Consider the following 25,569-nt stretch of genomic DNA (forward strand, 5'->3'; position numbering starts at 1 on the left):
GACACGCACGAGAATTCCTAGAAGCTTGGCATTCCAACTGGCATTCTATCAACAGACACATCGAGTTAGACTCTATCTACCACCCCTTGAGAAAGGGAACAGGAAGTGACTTCATCACAGGAAATGACATCACCAACCCAAAGAAACCCAAACATATAAATAGAAAGCAGGAATTTTCAACATTGCTTTACAGGAGGCCCACTGAAGATGTTACCACTGAAATGTCTGGAAATGAACCTTTCAGCTCAGCGAGCAAACCTACATCCAAAACCTCAACTTGAGCTACAAATCTTCTCAAAACTCTGCCCTACTGTATACTATACTGTTTCAAGGTCAGCCCTGCCATTTAACAATCAGTAAAATGGCAATGACAGTGCACCTGCAATTCAGAGGCACAGACTAACGCTCTGGTGATATGTGCTCAAATTCAACCAAAGTAACAGTGGAATTTACATTCAATTAATTAGTCTTAGCAATAGCAACCAAGAAACTATTGGTAATTGTTTCAAAAACCCATCTAGTTAATTAATATTCTTGACAGAAGTAAACTGTCATCTTTACCTGTCCTGGCCTACTGATTCACAGTAATGTCATTGGCTCATCAGTATTACCACAAAATAGAGTCCAATGTATTGTCATAGAGTCATAGAGATAGAGAGCACAGAAACAGACCCTTCAGTCCAACTCATTTATGCCATCCAGATATTCTAACCTAATCTAGACCTTATCCCTCTAAACCCTTCCTATTGCCCATCCAGATGCCTTTTAAATGCTGTAACTGTATCAGCCTCCACCACTTCCTCTGGCAGCTCATTCCATACACGTACCACCTCCTGCATGAAGTGTTGCCCCTTAGGTCCCTTTTATATCTTTCCCCTCTCACCCTGAACCTATGCCCTCTAGTTCTGGACTCCACCACCTCAGGGAAAAGACCTTGTTCCTTTACACTATCCATGCTCCTTGTGATTTTATAAATCTCTATAAGGTGACCCTCAACCTCCGATGCTCCAGGGAAAACACTCCCAGCCTATTCAACCTCTCCCGGTAGCTCAAATCCTCCAAACCTGGCAACATCCTTGTAAATCTTTTCTGAACCCTTTCAAGTTTCACAACATCCTTCCGATAGGAAGGAGACCAGGATTGCACGCAATATTCCAACAGTGGCCTAACCAATGTCCTGTACAGCCGCAACATGACCCCCCAACTCCTGTACTCAATACTCTGACCAATAAAGGAAAGCATACCAAATGCTTTCTTCACTATCCAGCAGAGTGTTGTTCAGTAACATTCCACAGGACCTTACCATTAAGTGTAGAAGTCCTGCTAAGATTTGCTTTTCCAAAATGCAGCACCTCACATTTATCTAAATTAAACTCCACCTGCCACTCCTCAGCCCACTGGCCCATCTGATCAAGATCCTGTTGTAATCTGAGGTGACCTTCTTCGCTGTCCACTACATCTTTAATTTTGATGTCATCTGCAAACTTACCAATTATACCTCCTATGTTCATTTATATCAAGGGTTATGGAGATAAGGCAGGAACGGGATACTGATTAAGGATGATCAGCCATGATCATATTGAATGGTGGTGCAGGCTCGAAGGGCAGAATGGCCTACTCCTGTACCTATTGTCTATTGTCTGTTGTCATATGACGAAAAGTAGTGGGCCCACCACCGATCATTGTGGTACACCACTGGTCATAGGCCTTCAGTCTGAAAAGCAACCATCCACCACCACCCTCTGTTCTTCTATCTGTGAGCCATGAGATCTAACCTTGCTAACCAGACTACCATGAGGACCCTTGTTGAATGCCTTACTGAAGTCCATAAAGATCATGTCTACTGCTATCATTCACCTAGCTATATGGTTTGTGCTCAGTAAAGTGCATCCTAACTATCCTGTACTATCCCCAGCACAAACATCAGTCCTCTTATCATATATCCTCAGCTCACTCAACATTTAATTAAAGGATTTTAATTGAATGCCATAAAATAGTGAAAATAAATATGTTATTCCTGCTGCTTGCAGCTCACTATTATATATAAATTCTACTCCTGATTGTTCAAACTGTATCCCAGACATTAAATCCAAATCATTGGTTAAAATGAGAAGATGTGGTGGTCACTGTCCAAATCCCACCCTGTCTAAAACATCAGTGAGGAGCCTGGGGGAAGAACCAATTAGCTATGAATAGACTGGAAGTTAGATTTCCATTCCTCATGAACAGGATTTCCCACTTCAAACAGCTGGCATCCAATCCAAGGCTGGCCGCTCTCTAATACTGGTAGTACCAACATGAGCATTGGCCACTATAAGTATGGCACTTGAGGCTTGAGAACGTGTTCAGTGTTAGACTGGAACAGTTTGGGCATTTTGAGATTAGTAAAGGATTCAGAGAGGCAGGGGTGAAGGGTAGGGTAGCTAGTGGGGAACCCTTTGAAGCACTCATCCCAGCCCAACATCAGCCTGTGCAGGGAAGCTGCACGTCTGGCCACTTGGCATTGGTCTCTCCTGCCAGTAGTGGTGGATTGAGGCTGTAAATCACCTCAATTTGCTCGCTGGTGGCAGGCCTCTGCCTCATCCCCCTCCCAAGAAAACTGAGGTGGAGACATGGTCGGACAGTTTGGCAGTTGGCAGGTCATCCTTTAGATTTAACCTGCTTCCCCCATTCCCCCTCCTTCTCATCCACTGGCAGGAGAATGTAAAAGCTAGTCCCAAGTCTAATTTCACTTTCCCAGGTAAGATTTTCAATACTGGGACTGATGTCAATCTCAAGCACCAGGGTCATAGGGAGGGCAGTAGAACAGAATAAGCAATAATACATTACGCATGTATCTGTGTAGTTAACCATTGTAATGTCATATCTGCATTCTTGTAAATGGCAAATCCATCTCCAGCTCCCATTCCTCACCAAAGTTCATGAAACCCATAAATCTGTGTCCATTTTTTCCCAGAGTCTTTTGCTTGAATGAATCCAATCAGGTTTCCATCCCTGTCACATAGTTCTATCAAATTTATAAATGACATCTGATGTAACTGCGATAATGGTAATCTGTCATCATTTTTCTCTGATATCTGCAATCTCTGTCAAGATCAATTGTATTTTCCTCCTCCAATGTCCAAACAAGTGGGACTACACTTGCTTAATTCCATTTTTATTTATCAAATTGGAGCCGAGTGACTCACCTGTAATGGCTAGTGACTTAGGGAGGAGTCAAGCCATGGAGGGATTTGAAAACAAGAATGCAAATGTTAATCAAAGCATTGGAGGTCAGTGAAAATTGATGACAGGTGAACATGACTTATTGCAAATATGGACACAGGCACTACAGTTTTGATTACTGTGAGTTTATAGAGAGTTGACTGTGGATTCAAGTGCAGTCAAGAGTGCATTGGAACAATAGAATTTAGAAGTAGCAAGGCATGGATAAGGGTTTCAACAAAAGTGAGCTTGGGTGGAGCTGGTTGCAATAGACATTTTTAGTGATGATGTAGATATCTACTTGAATGCTCACCTTGGAGCAAATATAAAACCAAGGTTTCAAAGAGATAGATGGTATTGGTAACTAGGAAATAGATGGGGACCAAAGATAATAACTTTAATCTTCTCTATGTATACTTCGAGGGAACTTCTATTCATTCAGTACTGGAAGATAGACAAGCAGTCCGACAATACAGTGAAAGTGGTGGTGGTAACAAAACTTGCTTTTGCTATTATGTTGCTGAGGGGGCAGCATTTAGATGAGAGGGCCACTGAGGAAAGATCCTTATCATTACCATAAATAAGGGTGACAGAGCAGAAGGAGAAGTCATTGAAAGTGATACTCTGGCTAAAATTAGGTAGCTGGAAATGGTACCACATAAGTGCAGCCTTACCCATCCAGACAGTAGAAAGGAAAATGTAGTCAACTGCCTTATCAACTGCAAACTCAGGAAGAAGAGATAGTTTATCTTTGTTGCTGTCATAGAATATTGCAGACATAATAAAATCATGTTATAATCATCATTTATATATCTTTAATTTCAGTTGAGTTAAAAATAAAAGTAGCAGTTGGAATCAGTTTGAAAAATAATTAAATTCTTATGATATGCCTTAATTAAATCCAGTCACATCTGGTTGCTTTTGTGTCAGTGTTTATATGATCTTTGTTAATCTTTATTTCAACAAATCAATACGTTAAGATGCTTCCTTCAGCCAATGAAATGAACTTTAGCCAAGCCTCTTGATTACAGATTGTAAAATTACCCATTATTTATCATCTGCTGTAAAATTAGAATGCATTCAAATTTAATGTTTAACAAATGTTTATTATTGAGCAATCTTTATATTCATTCCAGGAAAATGAAAGCGATAGGATGCTTATCTGTTCCTTCAAATAAACTATAATGTTGACTGGAAATGAAAAATATGATGAGATAGATGATGATATAAGAGATATTGTTGATTCTTTCAATGACTCAGCAATTTCAAATTGACCCACATCTTCATCTTGGGAGCTGAGAGTTGTTCAATGACTTTCCTCCATTACTGATTCCAACACGTTTTCAACAATATATGCCATGTTAATCAGCCTATAGTTATCCACTTTTTGCTTCCTTCCCTTTTGAACAGGGGTCTCACATTAGCAGTTTTCCAATCCTCTGTTACTTCTTCAGAATCAAAGGAATTTTGGAAAATTACAATAACTGCATCCAACAAACTGCCAGAGGAAGCGGTAGATGCAGGTACAGTTACATTTGGACAGGTACACGAATAGGAAAAGTTTAGAGGGACATGGGCCAAACATAGACATGTGGGACGTGTTTAGTTTGGGAAACTTGGTTGGCATGGTCAAGTTTGACCAAAAAGTCTGTTTCTGTGCTGTATGACTCTATGCCACTACCACTCTAGCTACCTCTTTTAGGATCTTAGGATGCAATCCATCAGGACCAAGGGACCTTTTTGCCTTTAGCCCCATTTAGTTTGTCTAATATTATTTCTCGAGTGATGGTATTTAGTTCCTGCTCAATATTCTTTAGCATTAATGGAATGTTCAAAGTATCTTCCACTGTAAATACTGATGAGAAAATTATCCACTGGTGAAAGGCACCTAATGCATCTGAATACATTCACAATGTTGGTCAATTAATCGTCACTTACCTTCTAAGACCAAAGCCCCATTATAAATCACTACATTCAAACTAAACTTAAATTACTGTACAACTTCTAATTATGACATGTGATAGCAACACCAAAGTTAGTTGTCATTAGGTTCCCAACTTCAGAATGGGCTTAAATCCCCTCTGACCTGACATGCTTCACATAAGCTTCAGAAATTCCCAAGTTAGCTAAAAATCTCAAAAACAATTAAATGCAAAATTGAGGTCGGCAGTGATAGGGAGCCCTGATGTCAGTTTTCTTATATATTGGCTCCTTAACCACCATATTTTCTGTACTAATGAAAATTGGGGTTGGCAGAAAAGAGGTCACAAGTTCAGATTTCCGGTCTCTTCTGCCTCAATTTGCATCCACCTTACATGGGCTTGCCCTGTGTCCTAGTCTCTTCACACTCTTCACACTCAGGATAAGTAGATAACAGGAATACAAAGCAAACTACTGTCAATGCTGGAAATCTGAAATAAAAACACAATGAGATGGAAATGCTCAGCAGCTCTGACAACTTGTGTGAAGAAAGGAGTGGATTTAACATTTTAGTTTGATGACCTTTCATCATCTCCAGGAGTGTACTGTTTTAAGGGGTAATTTATCTAAGGCTTCTATCTATTTTATAGTGAAGTTCTGAATTTTGTCTTCCCAAATTCTGGGCGTGTTTTCTCTTGTTCATTGAATAGTATATTTACAGTTTTCTTTTCAGTTTCTTTTCAGGCCTGTTTCCACCTTTATTCTCATCTCTTCTCTGACACTCAACTTACTACAATTAGGTTGTTTTTTATGTCTTTTTGAATTTAAGTGACTTCAACTTGATCTGACTGTTACTCTGAACAAATATACAATTGCAGTAATTCTGGTCATTAACTTTGAGAGACCAGCTGCTCACCCGTGCTCCTGGGAGTAAACCAGCAAACCTGATACACTGATCTGATGGGTTTTTCCTTTGGTGGTGAGAATATTTTCTTAAGTGACATGTTTTCTTTGTTTTGCATTATTGAAAAATATGTTAAATTATTTCCATTTGAGCAAACCTATCACAATTTGAAGTGTGAGCAGGCAGATTCTCAGGGAAATAAAGCACATTATTTCAGTGAAGCCTACAACATTTCCACATGTCAATGTCGCAGTTTGGTTCTTGTACAGAATATTATTACATTTGTTGATCTTCCTGGGTGTCAATGATACCCATGAAATGTCAATGATCATGTCAAAATATCTGCATGACGTTCATGTAGAAGGAAGTCAAAATGCAAGTACTGTATGATGAATCTCACTTCTTTAAATCAATCTTGCCAGCAGATATCCTTGAGCCCTTCTTCCATTGTTTTCAGAAGAAACCCTGCACCTGATTGTCTGTCAAAGTAACAGCAAGGCTAATGATGCTCTCCATTTCTTATGTGTAAATGATGCAATAATTTCAGGAAGGGTTGATGCATGGTTAAACTGAAATAACGACAAGCTGCATTGTATACACAAACGTATATACATAGGAATTACGAGGAGTAGGCCATTCAAATCCCATTTGCTGTTTTCTTCTGTTAGCTTCATAAATATCACTGTTTCCCTAACTATTGAAATGTCTTGAATGCCATTAAGTTGTTCCACGAGAACTCTGACCTCTCGAGTCAGGAGGTTATGGGTTCTAGATTCACTTCAGGACTTGGACAGAGATAAAATAAGGCTGACATCCTAGCACAATACTGAAGAAATGTTTCATTGTCAAAAATGTTGTGTTTCAGATGAGACATTAAACTGAGGCATTGTTTTCCTTCTCAGTAGGTCAATGTCCCATCATGTTTTTGTGGAACAGAATGAGAATTATTCTTTGGTGTCCAGGCCAGTAATTATTCAATGTCAAAAAAACCCGTCAAATTATCTAATCATTAACACATTTCTGTTTAAAGGAGTTTGTTGTGAGCAGACTGGCTGCTACAATTTCTTTTTTTTTACAAGTGCCTAAACTTTAAAATTACTGAATTGGCTGTCAAGCACTTGGAGACATCTGGTGGCTGTGAAAGACACTATGTAAGTGTCTCATTTAAATGCAAACTAAACATGCAAAGAAAGTTAAGCTTTGTCCATTCCAGTGTAAGTACATGTTTACTGACATAGTAGGTATTAATTAGTGCCAAACATTGCACCAGGGTTTCTTGTGAGTGGCAACCCCATGTGACTCACCACCTGCCCTTCTTTTTTTAACAAAGAATGGTGCTCCACCTTTCTGTGGAGATGCTTGCTCAGGGCCCCTCAGAAATGCGGAGGCCTGATTCCATTCTGACAGTTCTTTTCTAGTGTAGAACTGACAGAAGGGAAACTATGCCCCGTTTCACAGCAATCAGCTGCTATTTTCTGAAATTTAATGGTGCTAACAACCACTTGGGCAACTGCTGTCAAACAATATGACATCAGTGTGTTGGGAGTGTTTGGTGCCAGATGGGTAGAAGGGTGTCAGGCAAGTAGGGTGTAGGATGTCAAGTGTTCAGGGATATGGTGCTAGGGTGCCAAACAGGGAGGGTACCAGTGGGAGGGTGTAGGGTATCAGTGTGCAAGGTGGCAAAGAGGCTGGTAAATATTAAGGGTAAGTCATGTTGGCTTGAAGAAATCAGATCCAAGGAGGGGAAGAGAGTAGTTGTCAGGTCTCCAAGGTTTGGATCCAGCAAATTGGGGGTGTTGGGTCAGGTCTAGTGAAGCTGGGGGTAGGGTTGGGTCTGGTGCAACAGGCAGAGGGGCTGGCAACAGGTATATTGGGTCAGGTTGTGTTGTTGGTGATAGTGGGAATGGGACAGGGAATTGAGTCTCATGGAAATGGTGCTGATGTTCAAGGGTTATGTCAGGTCTGGCAATGGTGGGGTTTCCGTTGTAGACTGGGGCAGGGATGTTGACTTTGGAGGGTGGGGTTGGTTCCCATGCTTACAGGGGATGTTTTCCAGTTCCAGAGTGGTGTTGGATTTTGGCAGGGGGTTGGGCATGTGTCATGTGTCAAGCAAGGCCAGGGTCCCCAAGTAGGGGGTGGGGAACAGGTTGTCCATTCCTAACCAATGGGGTGAGAGCGCAATGTTGGTACATAGGTGTTTGGGGTAGTGTGTCCCGGGGTTGTCAGTTCAGGGTCTGGTGGATATAAGGGATCTGGGGGTTGTGAATAAGGTAAGTGTAATAATTTACTCAGGAGTTAGTTGAATATTTTTCTGTGTAACTATTTTACTTCATTCAATGGAACCATCTGAAATCTCCAATTTGTTTGGAGATGTTTGGAGGATTCCAGGTGTAGCTGAACTTCCCAGTGGAAAATCCAATTTCCTAGGCAATTCCTTCAGATTGTGCTACAATAAAGATTCTGCAGGATTGAACTAGTAACAGGCACCTAAAGTCACTTCTACAGTAAGATTTGGTGAAATATTCAAGCATGTGGTTGGGGTTTCCTTCAAACTACTGTTAAAGTAATTCAGCAGGAAAGGTCTAGATTAAATCTTCATGCAACAACATCAAATTAATGGTGTAGTCCATTAACATCTATATATCGCTTCATACAACTGACATGGTTCATTCCGAGATTTCATATTACAAGCTTACCTTAATATGAGTGTACAGATAAATAAAAGGACACAGTTTTATTAATGTTACTTGTACAATGTTACCTTACCATAAGTGTAATATTCAACTTCTGGTGGAAGTGTTACAAGTGATAGATCGTTCTCCTCAACATGTTCATCTACATACTGCTGTGCTTTAGAAGCTTCCAGAAATGCCAGAAATCTTGCTGTAAATGCAGCAATAAAAATGGATAACATTCCAAAATCTAAAAGATTCCACATTTGGAAAATGTATTCCCGTGGTCCTTCTGTCCAGATTTCTTTACACTCAGTCCACATCATTCCTACAAAGGAATTTTTAAATACTTAATGTATACATGGTTCTTTAAAAAAGTGAGAAATATTTCGATATTAATAGCTCAGATATAATACTACTTACCCAGTATCCACACCATAATTAGCATTTCCGTCCAGGTAAACATAGTAGTTTTCATTCTGAAGACTTGTTTAGGATAATCGATAACAGTGACATTGGGTAAGGTTTTGATGCCTTCAAATCTGTCAGAGGCATTAAATACTAGTAAACACAGAAAGATGATGAAGGATGCTGCATGCATCACAAACTTCATGAAGGGACTTCTTAGCATCTTCCCCAGCTAGAAGGAAAAATTAAGATACATATCTATCCTGTAGATGTAAACTGAGCATCAGTCATTTCATCTCATGGACACTCGGTTTCCACTTTAATCACATGGTGTAAACCTTTTTCTGCTGTTGAATTTCACACTAGTGAAGCTATATACAAGCCATATTTCTTTCAATTCCAACTTTATCCTTTGCTCTCCTAATGGTGTTGATGTACCTTGGATATGGCTCCATAGGTTCTAGACATCCTACGCTAACCCTTTGATGTCCACACAACTTTTCCACTAGAAGTCACATAATCAGTGATCTGAACCAGAAATCTATTTTTTTCTATCCCTAACTCAAACAGCATTGTGGTCAGTGTTAACATTCTTAATGTTGTCCTGAAATTGACTGACTCAGCACAGACTGGAAGTTGAAGCTGGGACTTTGCTGATCTGTGTAACACTAGATGCCGAACTTGAGAGACTTTTGTAAGACTTTGGTCATTACTATACTGAATATCAGTTTCTACCTGCCTTTTTATAAACTGGTAAAACTTGTTTTCGGAGGAACAAATTGTCCTTTTTATAAAAACAATTTCAATAGATGCCATGATCTTTGGATTTCAGCAGCAGCTAATAGTTATATATCGTAAAAAAACTGAGTATTCAATTTTTTCCAGTCTATATCTTTGTACTTTTGCAACAAAAATCTATTTAGTTAAAACATTGTATTTTAAAACTAACACCTACAAAATAATTAACATCATTTATAAACTGAATGTATTCATTATTGTTTGCAGAACAAAAGCCTTCCGAAAAGAAAAAATATATTAGGGACCCATGTTTTTTGTCATGACCAAAATATCAAAATAGTTCAAGTAAAAGTTGACACAGCCATGGTTATACCAAACGTAACAAATTGGTAAGTTGGTGAGAACAATCCTTTGAAGAAAAGCAATTATAGAAGATAATGCACTTGGGAATACAACATGCTTGAGCTATGAATGAGTTTGAAGTCAGAATATAAAGCTGTGTGTTGATTCATTTCTGTTAAACACCGTAACATGGAAATGACAGTCCAATCTTACATCTCTGGTACAGGACACTTTAAATCAACTGATACTGCAACATATATCTTAATTTCCTATCATGGTACTTTATTGATGAAACAATTATTTCTGATTCAAGAGCTCAGATTAAGGCCAGGTGGTGAAGGAGGCCAAGGCTGAGGTTGTGGGTAGAGATGAATGGGCCAATGAAAGAGTATTGAATAGCTGCCCTTGGTTTCAATCTCTAGCAGTGAAGGATTAAAGAGAAAATCTAATTTTACTCCCATAAATATTTTCTACAGGATAAAAAAGCCACCTGTAGTAAATTGATTATTTTCTGGATCATTCCATGATAACCTTTGCAAACAGCATTTCAGCATTATATTAATACAACTCCCGGAACATTTCAGTAATTTTCAAATTATGATAATTAAATCATGTTCAGCAGGATTCTTCAATAAGAAGTATGTGTTAAGAGCGCATTTTTCACCATTATCCTCACAAAATACAATTCCAGCAAAGTTTCAAACCTTGCGAATTTTTTTTTTAACTCAGCTACGTAATCAAGATATTTTTGAATTGTCATTACATTGCCTTGTGAGTGGCAGTTCTGTACTAACATTATTAGTGGCTAACTCCTATCATCAGTTCAATGGGTAGTAAATTCTAACTTTCCTGTTAGTAATTTGTTGGTATTAAAAGCCCTGAATTTCCTCTGGCTCTGCTCTGTCAGTGGAATGAATGAAATTGTAACTTGCCACTGTTTCTTCTTCCCATCGCCCATTCACTTCTCAGGCTCAAGGAAATTTAAATATTTTTTGACAAATGTTCAGGCATCCACTTCATGTGGTGACATGTGGGGCAATTAATTGTAATGTGTTGCTTCTTACAATTTAATATATAATGGAGCAGAGTGGGTACTGTCCAGCCAGTTTTACTGGCAGAACAGCAGTACAGGCACCAAAACGGCAAGTTTCAACTTACTTCTGTAAAGTTAGGAGGTAGAAGATGCAGTCACTTCATTCCCAGCACAAGCAAGTGACCACCACCTTCTGCTAGTTGACCATCATAAAAGTGGTCACCTTTGTCACTGAGCCACATTAATAAAATAGGGGTAAAATTTAACTTCAGGCAGTGGCGGATTGGCTGACACTTTATACATGCAGCCTGATTTACCTTTCTAATATCTTCAGTAAAAAAGAGAGCTATAAAGGGACAAAAAAAGGGTGTTAATCCAATAATGCTTTTGATGAGCTCCAACAATGAAATTTAACCCTTGATATTTATCAAACCAGTGTGGCACACTAACTACGCTACAAGTAATCAGCTTACAATTATTTTACAGTTTAAAATTTATTCCCTGGATAAACAGTCAGTACAATTGAAGTTTCGTTTCCCTAAATGATTTGTGTTTTCCTTAATTTGAATGATAGCCTAACCCTCAGTATCCATTGTAATTATCAAATTGTTATAAAAGATCATGATTAATATTGGCATCCTTTTCTTTAATTGAATGATTGACTGTGGATAGTATGATCACTGGCTAATGGATTGAATGAGAGGCTGAGCTTGATTCCTAATACACTGAATTGTCATCAGTATAGCCATAAAGAATGAGTCAGTGTCACTATTTGCAATTATTCAAAAACTCTTCCAGGAGCATCTACCAAGAGATGTCATCGGTCCTAACTATTTAAACAAACCCAATAAAAATAGGTGACATAACAAAAAATTTTCAGAATTGTACAAACATGTTTCTTAAAAGAAGGCATGCTTTTCCAAATCAGTATCATTTTATGAAAAAAAAATTGAAGGTTTGTTGGAGTGATTATGATTGTAGCAATGGGATCCTCTTCAAAGGGTTGGGGTGGACTCGATGGGCCGAGTGGCCTGTTACTACACTATAGGGATTTCTATGTTACTGGACAAATAATGCAGAATCTTGGAAGTTTAATTTGGAAACTATGAGTTCAATTACCATCAGTTTGAGAATTTCAATTAATTAAAAAAACATAGAAAATATGGAAACAGAAATAGTTCAAACTGATATAAAAATCATGAAGAATTCCTGTTTTATTTTAGATTTCCAACATATTCAGTGTTTCTTTATTTTCAAATCAACTTTGCTTTCACTACTCATCCATACAGACACCATCGGGACAGCACAGTGACTCAATAGTTAACAGTGCTGCCTCATACCATTAGGTAACCAGGTTTGATTTCAACCTTGGGAGACTGCCTATGTAGAGTTTTTACTTTCTCCACGTGTCTGCATGGGTTTCCGCCAGGTGCTCCAGTTTCTTCCAACAGTCCAAAGATGTGCAGGTTAGATGGATTGGCCAAGCTAATTTGCCCTGTAGTGTCCAGGGATATTATGCAAGTTAGGTGGATTAGCCATGAAAAATGGAGGGTTGCAGGATATGGGTGGGATACTCTTCAGCGGGTCAGTGCAGACCTGATATGCCAGGGGGCCTTGTTCCACACTGTAGGAATTCTACCACAATTTGTACATGACCAGGCGACCTGTTCTAGGCCTCTTTCTGTGCTATTCAATAACCATATCCGATGAGCTGTCCAAGAGTGCCCCAGGGTGATATGATCTGTGTTGTCCCTATTACATGAGGAGAAACTCTTGACAAATATCCAAAGCAAAAAGATTTCTTACAAAGCAGGTCTGCAAACTGGAGAAAATTACTTTAGCAAAGAAAAGGAAATAATTCTCATCCATAATAATCAATGTTCCATTTTCCTTCTGACACGATGCCAGGAAACCTATTTGCGGCACAACAATTTTATCTTAAATGGTGATTGCAGTTGAAACATGAAAATAATTTAAAAGCCACAACTATCGGGGGAGGTGATGGTGTAATGATGATGTCACTGGGCTAGTAATCCAAATCCCCAGGCTAATGTTCTGAGAAAATGGCTTCCAATTCCACTGTGGCAGATGGTGATAATTGAATTTTCAAAAATCTGAACAAACAGTTAGTCTAAAGCAGTGGCAACCACTTTCAGTTATTGTAAAAACTCATCTTGATCCTTTAGGAAGGAAGTCTGACATCCTTACCTGGTCTGGCCTACCCCTCAACAATTAGGGATGGGTAATAAATTCTGGCCTAGCCAGGGTTGACCAAATCAGTGATGAATGAATAAAACTACTGTGTGTAAAGTCTGACTGTTAACAAAAGATTAAATGAACAGCAAAATAATTCCCTTAGATTCTAATTTATTCTTCTAAATGCCTAATATTTCTCTACAATGTTTAATATAGTGACTACACCACCCATCTCAATCACCTTTCCTTTGGTAACCAGCTCTGTGTGACTGCACTTGGGAGTGGGACAATGGTGGTCCATTGCTGTATTTTGGAGTACATCAAATGAAGGACCAGCAAGCATCTGTTAGTACTCTGCACTGTTGCCTTGACTTCCACAGGAGTTGATCATAAACTTTAACTTCTCCCAGATGCAAATATCAGTTGACCCTCACTATAATATCCTCACTGGCCTACATGTTGTTTCCTGTTTTAAAATATTAAGTTTTCCTCATCTTTAGTTCTACCTATGATCGCACACCATTGATTAATTTTTTTTCTAGACTGTTCAGTTTTCTGACAGTGTTTTTGTGTGCGCATGTCTCTCTCTCTCTCGTCCACACTTAGATTCTTCAATCTCAGCCTCTCTCTCTTTAACACCTTAAATAAAATCCACTGCAACTCTTTCAAAATTCATATTTTTAACAGAACTTCCAGTCACCTGCCTTTTCTTTCCTGTCATGGTTTGAATCATTCCATTAATCTTTCCATTGTAAAGCAAATTTTACGTAATAATAGTGTTAAATAAATCTAAGTAACTGTTGAGGAGATAGTTTAGAATTCTGTTGGAATGTAACAATTGTCAGCAGCAACAATAAAGTAGAGATAAAAGAAGGACTTACTGTAATCTAACAGACTAGGAAGGTTCTACATGTGATCTCTCAGTCTGAGATAAGTCAGGGGCACTAAGATCAATCATGATTATGATACCTCAATTGTGCATAACCACAATTTAGGGCATGATTGACCTTATTGTCTCTGCACTGGGACTGAACAAATTGCACAGGACTCCTTTCGCAAATTGTTATCAATTGAAAATTGGATGTTACTGGCTATGAGATATGATCAAATTGGACTTGGCTGTGTTCTTCTCCAGATGAAATAGCCTTCAGATGCTTACTGCCCAGTTTCACACATGAACAGCAATTGCTAAGATTATGTTTAGGCTCCCATTAGCTGAAAGGACGCCTTCAAAAGTTGTCATTATCAAGACAATAATAAGATGTGGGTTGAGGGCAGAGGGGGTTGGAATGCTACGAAATGAGAATCATGTCCTCAATGATTATTAAGTCCTCGTGTTTAAAAGAAGTTTGGAATGAAAACTAACTCTAAGAAAATAACTTAGAGTATGATGATGAGATTAATTTGCTGTTTGCTGAACCAGAACGGAAACTTAAGCAAAGCCAAAGCTCTGTATCCGGTTTGAATACAATTAAACATAGCAGCTAACACTGTACAGTGGCGCAGTTTTTCATTCCCTAATCTATTTGACACAGAGATTCTGTTGATGTTTGTGCCATTTAAGAAGGATATTTTCCAATTATCATCTACATATAAAGAAAATCGTTTGAAACCTTTTGCTGTGTGATATGGTTTCTCATAAACAATTTTCAAAAATGAAGTATAAAAAATACATTACTGTGATGAATGAGGTTCTGAAAACTAATCTGCACAATATTTGAATTTAGGTTTTATTATGGATGTCCTTTGAAAAATTACTGTTACACTTCATAAGAGATGCAGTATTTCAAAAAAATTCAAATTGATTCTAGCATCTTAGCTTTAATTTGTTTCAGAAATGAATAATAGGCGTGTTAGTTCTTTAAACTCAGGTCATAGATTCTACACAAGTTGAAATCAACATTGGGAAGTACCAGAACGATTACACATTTCAGAGAATGCAACGCAGGAGGTAATGCAGAGCGAGTTGGTGCATTAAGGAGAAGTAAGTGGTGATGGTGATGGTAGAGGAGTAGCATGACCTATTGTTGAACCTGAATGTAATTAGTGATTCTTGTACTTTTTGGGAAATTTGATGACATTGTGAAATTAGTTGCTATTCAATAGGGAAAGCAAAGGTTTGTCTGCATTGATGTCTGAAGGAGTCAACGAGTGAAAAGGTGAGGCTGATGTTGGTTTGACGTCCTTGATAGTAGTGTCCTATGCTTCCAGTGTATGGAATAGATTTGCCTATTAGTAAGGTGTGCTAAATTCATAAATACATAAGTTTCTATAGTATTGGTATAGTAGTAAAGGTCACTGCACCAGTAATATAGAGACTCAGTCTAATGCTCTGATGACACAGTTTTGAAACCCAAAACAGCAGGTAGTGAAATGTGAATTATATTAACAAATCTTGAATTAACACCATTGTCATGAAATAAAATCTGGTTCACTAATGCTGTTTAGGGAAGTCAATCTGGCATCTTTACCTGGTCTGGCCTGGATGTGACACCAGATCCACTGTAATATGGTTGCCCTTGAATGGTCTCTGAAATGGTCGAGCGAATGACTCAGTTGTACCAAACTTAGCTATGTCTAAGAAAAGGAATGGAATTGATGGACAACATCGAATCACCTGAGGCACTGGACATAACAACTACACATACAGCTCTGTGGACACTACTATAGACAATAAAGTCAAGGAGCAGAATTAGATCATTCAGCCCATACAGACTGCTCTGCCATTCAACCAATGTGATGTGCTTCTCAACCCTATTCTCCTGCTTTCTCTCACAACCCTTGATCGCCTTACTGATCAAGAACCTATCTCTATCTTAAATACACTCAATGACTTGGCTTCCATAGTCTACTGCGGCAATGAGTTCCATAGATTAACCACCTTCTGACTGAAGAAATTCCTCCTCTCAGTTCTAAGGATTGTCTCTTTACTCTGACTCTGTGGTTTTGGGTCCAAATCTCTCCTGTTACTGGAAACATATTTGTCACGTCCACTTTATCCAGGCCTCTCAGTACTCTGTAAGTTTCAATCGGATTCATCCTCATCCATCAAATGCAGACCTGAAGTTGTCAACTAGATTCATAGAATCCCGACAGTGTAGAAACAGGCCATAGGCCCAGCAAGTCAGCACCAATATTCTGAAGAGTAACCCACCTAGACCCATTCCCCTATCCTATTACTCTACGTTTACCACTGATTAATGTGTCTAACCTGAACATCCTTGAACACTATGGGCAATTTAGCATGATCAATTCACCTAAACTGTACATCCTTGGATTCTGGGGAGAAACTGAACCACCTGGAGGAAACCCACACAGACACAGGGAGAATCTGCAAACTCCACACAGACTGAGGTTGAAATCAAACCTGGATCCCCTGTGCTGAGGGGCAGCAGTGCTAACCACTGAGCCAGCATGCCATGCCATGCAAACTGCTCTCATATAACCACCCCGTCATCCTCCGGAATCCCTCCAAGACCAGCACATCCTTCCTTAGACACAGGGCACAAAACTGTTCACAATATTCAAAATTCAATCTGTCCAGAGCTTTATACATCCCCAGCAATACATCTCTGCTCTTATATTCTAGCCCTTTTGAAATAAATGCTAACATTGCATTTGCCTTCTTAACTGCTAACTGAACCTGCATGTTAACCTTAAGTGAATCCTGAACCAGGACTCCAAAGTCCCTTTCAGTCTTCCAAAGCCTTTATCCATTTAGAAAATAGTCCCCACCTCTATACACCCTGGTGTAAGTATAACTTCACACATTGAACTCTTTCTGACATATCTTTGCCCATTCTCCTAACCTGTCCAAGCCCTTCTGCAGCCCCCACATTTCCTCAATACTATCTGTCCCTCTGCCTATCTTTCTGTCATCTGTAAACTAAGCAACAATGCCCTCAGTTCATTGTCCAGATCATGAATGTATAACATGAACAGTTGTTGCCCAAAACAGATCCCTGCAGAAATCCACTAGTCACTAACTTCCATCCTGAAAAATATTCCTACACTCTGCCTTCTGCCAGTTAGCCAATCCTCTATCCATGCAAGTACCTTGCCCCTAACACTATGGATTCTAATCTTTTTGGAGTACTCCTGTGCAGCACATTTGTCTAACTTGCTCATTATCTCCTCAACGAACTCTAACAGAATTGTTAGGCATGACTTCTCCTTGACAAAGTTGTGCTGACTCAGTTCCATTGTATTACATACTTCAAAGTACACCACAATCTCTTCCTCAATAATGGACTCTAAAATCTTACAAACAACTGAGGTCCCCATTACTACTTCTCCCACATCATGTCCACTCTTGACTGTTGCTTATTTTTTAGATGTGTAAAAAAATTTTGCAATCTTCTTTTATATTATTAAGTAGCTTACTGTGATACTTCATCCTTTTCCCACTTATTGCATTTTTAGATATTCTCTGCTGGTTTTTAAAGGCCAGATGGACTACACTCCAGAGTTCTGAAGGAGATAGCTGAGGAGATTGCGGAGGCATTGTGGTGATTTTTAAGGAATCACTGGAGTCAGAGAGGGTCTCTGGGGACTGGAAAATGGTTGATGTAACATCTCTTTTTAAGATGGGAGGGCGGCAGAAGACAGGAAGCTATTGGCTGTTTAGTCTGACCTCAGTTGTTTGTAAGATTTTAGATAGGTAAAAACAAGGACTGCAGATGCTGGAAACTGGAGTCTAGATTAGAGTGGTGCTGGAAAAGCACAGCAGGTCAGGCAGCATCCGAGGAGCAGGGAGATTGACATTTCGGGCGAAAGCCGTTCATCAGGAATAAAGGCAGGGTGCCTACAGAGTGGAGAGATAAATGAGAGGGAGGATGGGGGTGGGGAGAAAGTAGCATAGAGTACAATAGGTGAATGTGGGTAGGGATGGAGGTGATAGGTCAGAGAGGAAGATGGGGGAAGGTAGCAAAGAGTACAATGGGTGAATGGGGCTGGAGATGAAGGTGATAGGTCAGGGAGGAGGGTGGAGTGGATAGGTAGAAAGGATGATAGGTAGGTAGGACAGGTCATGGGGACGGTGATGAGCTGGAAGTTTGGAGCTGGAGTGAGTTGGGGGAAGGGGAACTGAGGAAACTGGTGAAGTCCACATTAATGCCATGGGGTTGAAGTGTTCCGAGGCGGAAGATGAGGCTGTCTTCCTCCAGGTGTTGGGTGGTGAGGGAACGGTGATGGAGGACGCCTAGGACCTCCATGTTCTCGGCAGAATGGGAGGGACAGTTGAAATGTTGGGCCACAGGGTGGTGGGGTTGATTGGTGCGGGTGTCCCAGAGATGTTCCCTAAGTGCTCTACTAGGAGGCATCCAGTCTCCCCAGTGTAGACAAGATTGCATCGAGAACAATGGATACAATAAATGATATTGGTGGATGTGCAGGTAAAACTTTGATGGATGTGAAAGGCTCCTTTGGGGCTTTGGATGGAGATGAGGGAGGAATGTGAGCGCAGGTTTTGCAATTCCTGCGGTGGCAGGGAAAGGTGCCAGGACAGGATGGTGGGTTGTTAAGGGGCGTAGACCTGACCAGGTAGTCACAGAAGGAACGGTCTTTGAGGGACCAATTCCACCACAGAACACACCAGATGGTCTCCTTCTTTAGAGACTGCAATTTCCCTTCCCACGTGGTTAAAGATGCCCTCCAATGCATCTCGTCCTCATCCCGCACCTCCGCACTTCAACCGTAACAAGGACAGAACCCCCCGCTGCTCACCTTCCACCCTACCAACCTTCGCATAAACCACATCATCCGACGACATTTCCGCCACCTCCAAACTGACCCCACCACCAGGGATATATTTCCCTCCCCACCCCTTTCCGCCTTCCGCAAAGACTGTTCCCTCTGTGACTACCTGGTCAGGTCCACGCACCCCCCACACCACCCCCACCCCAACAACCCACCCTCCCATCCTGGCACCTTCCCCTGCCACCGCTGGAATTGCAAAACCTGCACCCACACCTCCCCCCTCACCAACATCCAAGGCCCCAAAGGAGCCTTCCACATCCATCGAAGTTTCACCTGCACATCCATCAATATAATTTATTGTATCCGTTGCTCCCGATGCGGTCTCCTCTACATTGGGGAGAATGGACGCCTCCTAGCAGAGCGCTTTAGGGAACATCTCCGGGACACCCGCACCAATCAACCATACCGCCCCGTGGCCCAACATTTCAACTCCTCCCCCCACTCTGCCGAGAACATGCAGGTCCTGGGCCTTCTCCACCGCTGCTCCCTCACCACCCGACGCCTGGAGGAAGAACGTCTCATCTTCCGCTTCAGAACACTTCAACCCCAGGGCATCAATGTGGACTTCACCAGTTTCCTCATTTCCCCTTCCCCCACCTCACCCCAGTTCCAACGTTCCAGCTCAGCATCATCTCCATGACCTGTCCTACCTACCTATCTTCCTTTCCACCTATCCACTCCTCCCTGATCTATCACCTCCATCCCCATCCCCATTCACCTATTGTACTCTATGCTATTTTCACCCCACCCCCACCCCCCTCTCATTTATCTCTCCACTCTGCAGGCACCCTGTCTTATTCCTGAAGAAGGGGTTTTGCCCGAAACGTCGATTTCCCTGCTCCTCAGATGCTGCCTGACCTGCTGTGCACCACTCTAATTCAATAAGATTTTAGAGTCCATTAAAGACTTCCCAAATCTCTTCACTACACTGTATGCTTTTTCTTTTGTTTTTCTGCTGTTCCTAACTTCCCTTACCAGCTATGGTGACCTCATTCTCCTCTTAGTTTGCTTCTTCCTCATTGGGATGAATTTCTGTCGTTTCCCAAATTAATCCCAGAAACCCCTGCCATTGCTATTCCACCAATTCATCCAATCAATTCTGGCCAGCTCTTCTCTGCTGTCTCTTCTGCCTACCTTTACTGCTTCTCCCTCTCAAGCTGCAGGCTGAGTTCTGAGATATCATGGTCACTGCTCCCTATTAGTTCCTTCACTTTAAGCTCTGTAATCAAGTCTGCCTCAAATACACATCACCAAATCAGAATTGCCTGTTCCCTCGTGACTTCTAGCAAAAGCTGCTCCAAAACAAATCTCATAGACCTTCTACAGATCCCTTTCTTCAGATCTGATACCAACCTGACTTTCCCAGTTCACCTGCATATTGAAGTCCCACATGATTATTGTGAAAGAGCCTTTCTTACATCTTTTTTCTATATCTTGATTTATTTTCTTCCCCACTTCCTAACTACTGCTGGGCGGGTTGTACGTAACTCCCATCAGGGTTTTTGTCATTTGCGTCTCTTCAACTCTATCCACACAGATTCAATGGCTTCCATTTCTATATTATTTCTTGCTATGATCTAGTTTCATTTTTTATTGATAAGGTAACCCCAACCTCTCTGTCTATCTGCCTGTCCTTTCAATAGAGCGTGTATCACGGGATATTTAGCTCCCAGTCCTGAGTCCCTTAAAGCTATGTCTCTGTATTGCACACAACATTATATGCACCAGGCTCTGGTCCCAGCATTACTCAGGTGGAGCCCATCCCATTCTTCCCCAGTACTGGTGCCAATTTCCCATGAATTCTAATCTGTTTCTTCAACAGCAATCTTTGAGCCACCCATTTATTTCTTTAATCTTGTTGACATTGTACCAATTTGTTCGTGGGTCAGGACGTGATCCAGAGATTATTACCTTTCTGATTCTGGTTTGTATGTTAGTCCCTAGCTGCTCATATTCAGTCAGCAGAACCTCTTTTCTCTGTCTAATTATATCATTAGTTCTTACATGGACCACGACAACTGGATCTTTCCCCTCTCACCCCAAGTTCTTCTGCAGCCCAAATGAGAAATCCTTCATTTGGCAGGCAACACAACCTTCGGGACTCTTGATCCTGGCCACAAAGACCAGTGTCTATTCCTCTGACTTTACTACCCACAATTACAATTACGTTTCTGCTTCCTCCTCACAAATGGCTCCCTGGACCACAGTGCGGTGGTCAGTTTGCTCATCCGCCCTACAGCCCCCAATCTCGTCTACACAGGGAGCAAGAATCTCAAACCTATTAGACAAGCCCATGGGCTGAGGCTCCTTCAGCACAATCTCCTGGATCCCTCTGCCTGCCTCGCTGGTAGTCACATCCTCATGTCACTGACCACAGACCAAATTTGAAGTAATTAATTTAGGGGGTGTGACGGCCTTCTTAGACTCACTGTCAAGGTAACTCTCCCCCTCCCTGATGTGTGGCAGTGTTCGAAACTCAGACTCCAGCTCATTAATTCTTAGCCAGAGTTCCTCAAGCAACCAACCCTTGCGACAAATGTAGTCACTATGTAAAGCTCCCACATCATGCATTTATAACACATCGGCTGGCCAGCCATCTCGATTTGAATTAGTCAGTTCTTCATTTGATCTTTTAAAATTTGGACTGATCTTTTAGTTTGTAGTCTGTAAATATTTCCCCTATTTACCTTCAATCTGAAAGCAATCTAAAATTGATAGTCCAATTAGCAACTGTTACTAACAAATGAATGTACAATTTTCCTGTGGTGTTAGTCATTTGTGCTGGGCCCCTGATCCTGGGCTTCAATTTATTCTGCTAAAACAAAACTTACGAACCATGTGTCAAATAAAAAGCAAAATAGCATGTTGTCCCCTCTGCACCAACTTCCCATGTTGCCTCCAAATTCCCAAACTATGCAGTTACTTAGGTTCACTCTGGATATGATCTCTCTTCCTAACTGTGCGAAGTCTACTGACATCTTTTCAGGAGTTCCTCAGGTTAGTGTCCTAGACCCACACAAATGACTTGGTTCACCCGTAAAATTCCTTTCATCAAGAGGTCAGAAGTGGGGATATTCACTGAAACAGTCCATGTCCATATGAACAACACCTGGATAGCATCCAGGATTGAACTGTTAAGAAATATCATTGTGCCACACAAGTGCCAATCTATAATGAGCTCCACAAAGAAAATCTAACTATCTTCCTTTGTTACATAGTATTACCATTTCTGAATCTCCCACTATCAATATTCTGCAGTTTACCATTGACCAGGAACTTAAATTAACTAGTCATATGAATATTGAGACTGCAAGAAGAGGTCAGAGGTCAGAATTCTGCATTGAGTAACTCACAGCATGTCTCTCCAACACCTGTCCATTATCCTCAAGATCCAAGTCAGGAATGTGGTAGAATTATCTCTACTTGCCTGAACGACTGCAGGTTCAAAACATCTTTTAAAATTATCTAGATCAAAGTAGCCCACTTGATAGGCACCAGTATAAACATTCACTCCCTTCACCACCAACACACGTTGGAAATAATATGTGCTACTTACAAGATGCATTGCAATGGCAATGTGCCACGTCTACACCCCAAGGACTGCAGCAGTACAAGAAGACAGCATAGCACCAGCTTCTCGAGGGATATTAGGAATGGGCAATAAGTTCTGGCCTAGTCATTTGAAGCCTATGTCTTGTGAATGTACATTTTTTAAAAATGTCAATGGTTATTTACAGTATCTGTGGCTTGTATCAACTGATCTTCCTGGCATGCTTCCTTACATCTTGTACCACTTCACAAGTTAAATACAATTTGGGATGCGTTACAAGTAATTACCATTATTAATTTTAAATTGACTTGCCAAATGTTATGGGATGCTATAGTTTGAAGTTAGATGCCCTCTTGCTAATGGAGTCTTAAAGAAAATTAATGTTCCAGGAGCCCCATTACTCAAGTTCTTTATTCTTTGAACTCTGGTAAGTGCTTCATTTATAGTCAGCTTTCCTGTAGTTTTGCAGACAATATTCAATGGCGTTTGTGCTAGCATTAGTATACCCTGCTTGCTTTGATCAAACAAGGACTAAAGATATAGCAGACCTAGAGCCACACAAAGAACTGAGGAAAATACAACTGCCTCATTAAAAGTCAGCCTGCTTATGAAACAAATAAACTTAAAGAACAGGAAATTGAGTGAGGAATACTTAAATGTAATTTAAAATAGAATTTATTATTTTAATGAAGCCCTTGCACATTACACTGTCTTAAGCAGCTACCAGAAAACAAGATGATGTGGGATCCGTCAAAATCAATTTCCATGCAATTTCTCAGAGGCTGAAAAGAAAATTTGCTTCCATGTCTTCCGCATTTTCATTTCCCCAAGGAAAAATCTTCCTGTATTATAAGAGAAATCCAGGAATTTTATTGTATTATAGAATGGGCTAACATTTTGTGTTGGTAGAATCCTGTGCGTCAACATTTCTATTCTTTTTTTCCAGTCTGACTTTTCACAGCCCTTTGAATAGTACAAACCACAAGCTTCATCACCTCCAAGAATATCCACATGCTGACTGATTTGCATCAGGGTGAATTGGATGTTATTAGAATTTCAACATTTTTAGAAGGGCAGTATAATTACTTAATGTATGGGGTCATGCTTTTACATACATTTTTAAAACTGACTTACATTGTAGTTTAGCCATTGTTTCTTATAAGTTTTTTATTGAAAATAAATAAACGTGCTTGGGGAAGGGGAGGGCACTAAACTGTCAAAATATATATTTTCAGGGGTTCAAAACAACAAATGTATAATTAATTAGATCTGCTAATTTAATTCCAGACATAAACTGAGCATTGTAATATTGGCAGGAATGACAGACACATACTGTTCCATCGAGTAACAATCCCATTTTAGGGCTCCAGATTTTTTTTTTAAAAATCGATTGATTTACTCATGGTGATCTAGATAACACTTGTGTCAAAGATTAACTGAGAACATTAAGAAGTCTAAAGTAGAGATCAGTGCTTTTGCCAAATAGTGATTTGATCTGGTTATTCATTATTTTATAAAGTTAAAATAAATTAAAAGAAAATAGTTAGTCCACAAATTTACTTCTAGGTAATGTAGATTAGATTACTTACAGTGTGGAAACAGGCCCTTCGGCCCAACAAGTCCACACCGACCCGCAACCCACCTATACCCCTACATTTACCCCTTACCTAACACTACGGGCAATTTAGCATGGCCAATTCACCTGACACGCACATCTTTGGACTGTGGGAGGAAACCGGAGCACCCGGAGGAAACCCACGCAGACACGGGGAGAACGTGCAAACTCCACACAGTCAGTCGCCTGAGTCGGGAATTGAACCCGGGTCTCAGGCACTGTGAGGCAGCAGTGCTAACCACTGTGCCACCGTGCCGCCCACTCACCATACAAATCCAGTGATATGTAATTCTGTTGAATATTACAAAATTTCATGGTGTATATCATGTATATTTTAACATGGGGGAATATTTATTAATCATATCACTATAATCCAAATGAAAGACAATTCAACAATTTATTTTCTTGTCAGGAAAACTAATGAATACTTTCTCATTGCAAGATCGGAATATTACATTACAAACATTGTAGAGAGTATTATTGAGCTGTAATCATGTAAATTTTATGATGTCCACAGAATAGAAATACAGAATGGTTACAGCACAGAACAAAATACTGCTGCAAATTAAAATGTCAGTCATAATGACACTGTGATTTAAAGAACAGCTGATGAGTTGTCCAAACCTCCAATTAATACTATTTCATTTAGGTGTAGTAACTAATTAAGTATTCCCAGACATATCTCTCCCTATCTGCTTTGGTCTTCATTTCATCATCAATGTCATAAGATTTATTTCCGTGACATGAAAAATGTTCGCACTTGAATGAATACTCATCAGTTCATCACTATGTCAGCCCGTGATACACAGACTGTTCTTGATTACATTTTCTTATCCTTGCATGACACTGCATAATGCAACAGTTATATTTAAGACTGGAGAAGTTTGTAATGTTTTCCTTGGAGGGGAGAAGGCTAAGGGAAGGTTTGATTGATGTTTTTAAAATCAGGAGCAGTCATTAAATGTTAAATAAGGAGAAGCTGTTCTTGCTCATAAAAGGATTGAGAACCAAAGGGCAAAGCTTTAAAGGGCTTTGCAAAAGGGAAGTAAATGCATAGTGAGAAAATAAATTTTTTTACATAGTGAGTGATTTGGGTTTGGAATGGCCTGGTGGTATGGTGAAGATAGGTTCAACTAAGCATTCAAGAGGGCATCGGATGGTGATTTGAAGAGAAATACTGTGTAGAGTTATGGTGAAAAGGTTGGAGTTTAGCACAAAGTCAAATTGCAT

At 40.2% G+C, this 25,569-nt stretch overlaps 1 protein-coding gene across 5 annotated transcripts in view; it reads right to left on the reverse strand.

The window, feature by feature from the left end:
* LOC132833221 (short transient receptor potential channel 3) overlaps nucleotides 1–25,569 on the reverse strand; it is a 101,446-nt gene that overhangs the window by 39,137 nt on the left and 36,740 nt on the right. For all 5 annotated transcript variants that reach the window (XM_060851313.1, XM_060851312.1, XM_060851311.1 and 2 more), the window contains 2 exons: nucleotides 9,124–9,340; nucleotides 8,795–9,028 (listed from right to left, as the gene is read on the reverse strand). In XM_060851313.1, coding sequence (XP_060707296.1) covers nucleotides 8,795–9,028; nucleotides 9,124–9,340 — 451 coding nt within the window. The remainder of the gene's footprint in view (nucleotides 1–8,794; nucleotides 9,029–9,123; nucleotides 9,341–25,569) is intronic.

This window comes from Hemiscyllium ocellatum, chromosome 36 (genome assembly GCF_020745735.1).
Source record: "Hemiscyllium ocellatum isolate sHemOce1 chromosome 36, sHemOce1.pat.X.cur, whole genome shotgun sequence".
In the NCBI taxonomy this organism is placed as follows: domain Eukaryota; kingdom Metazoa; phylum Chordata; class Chondrichthyes; order Orectolobiformes; family Hemiscylliidae; genus Hemiscyllium; species Hemiscyllium ocellatum.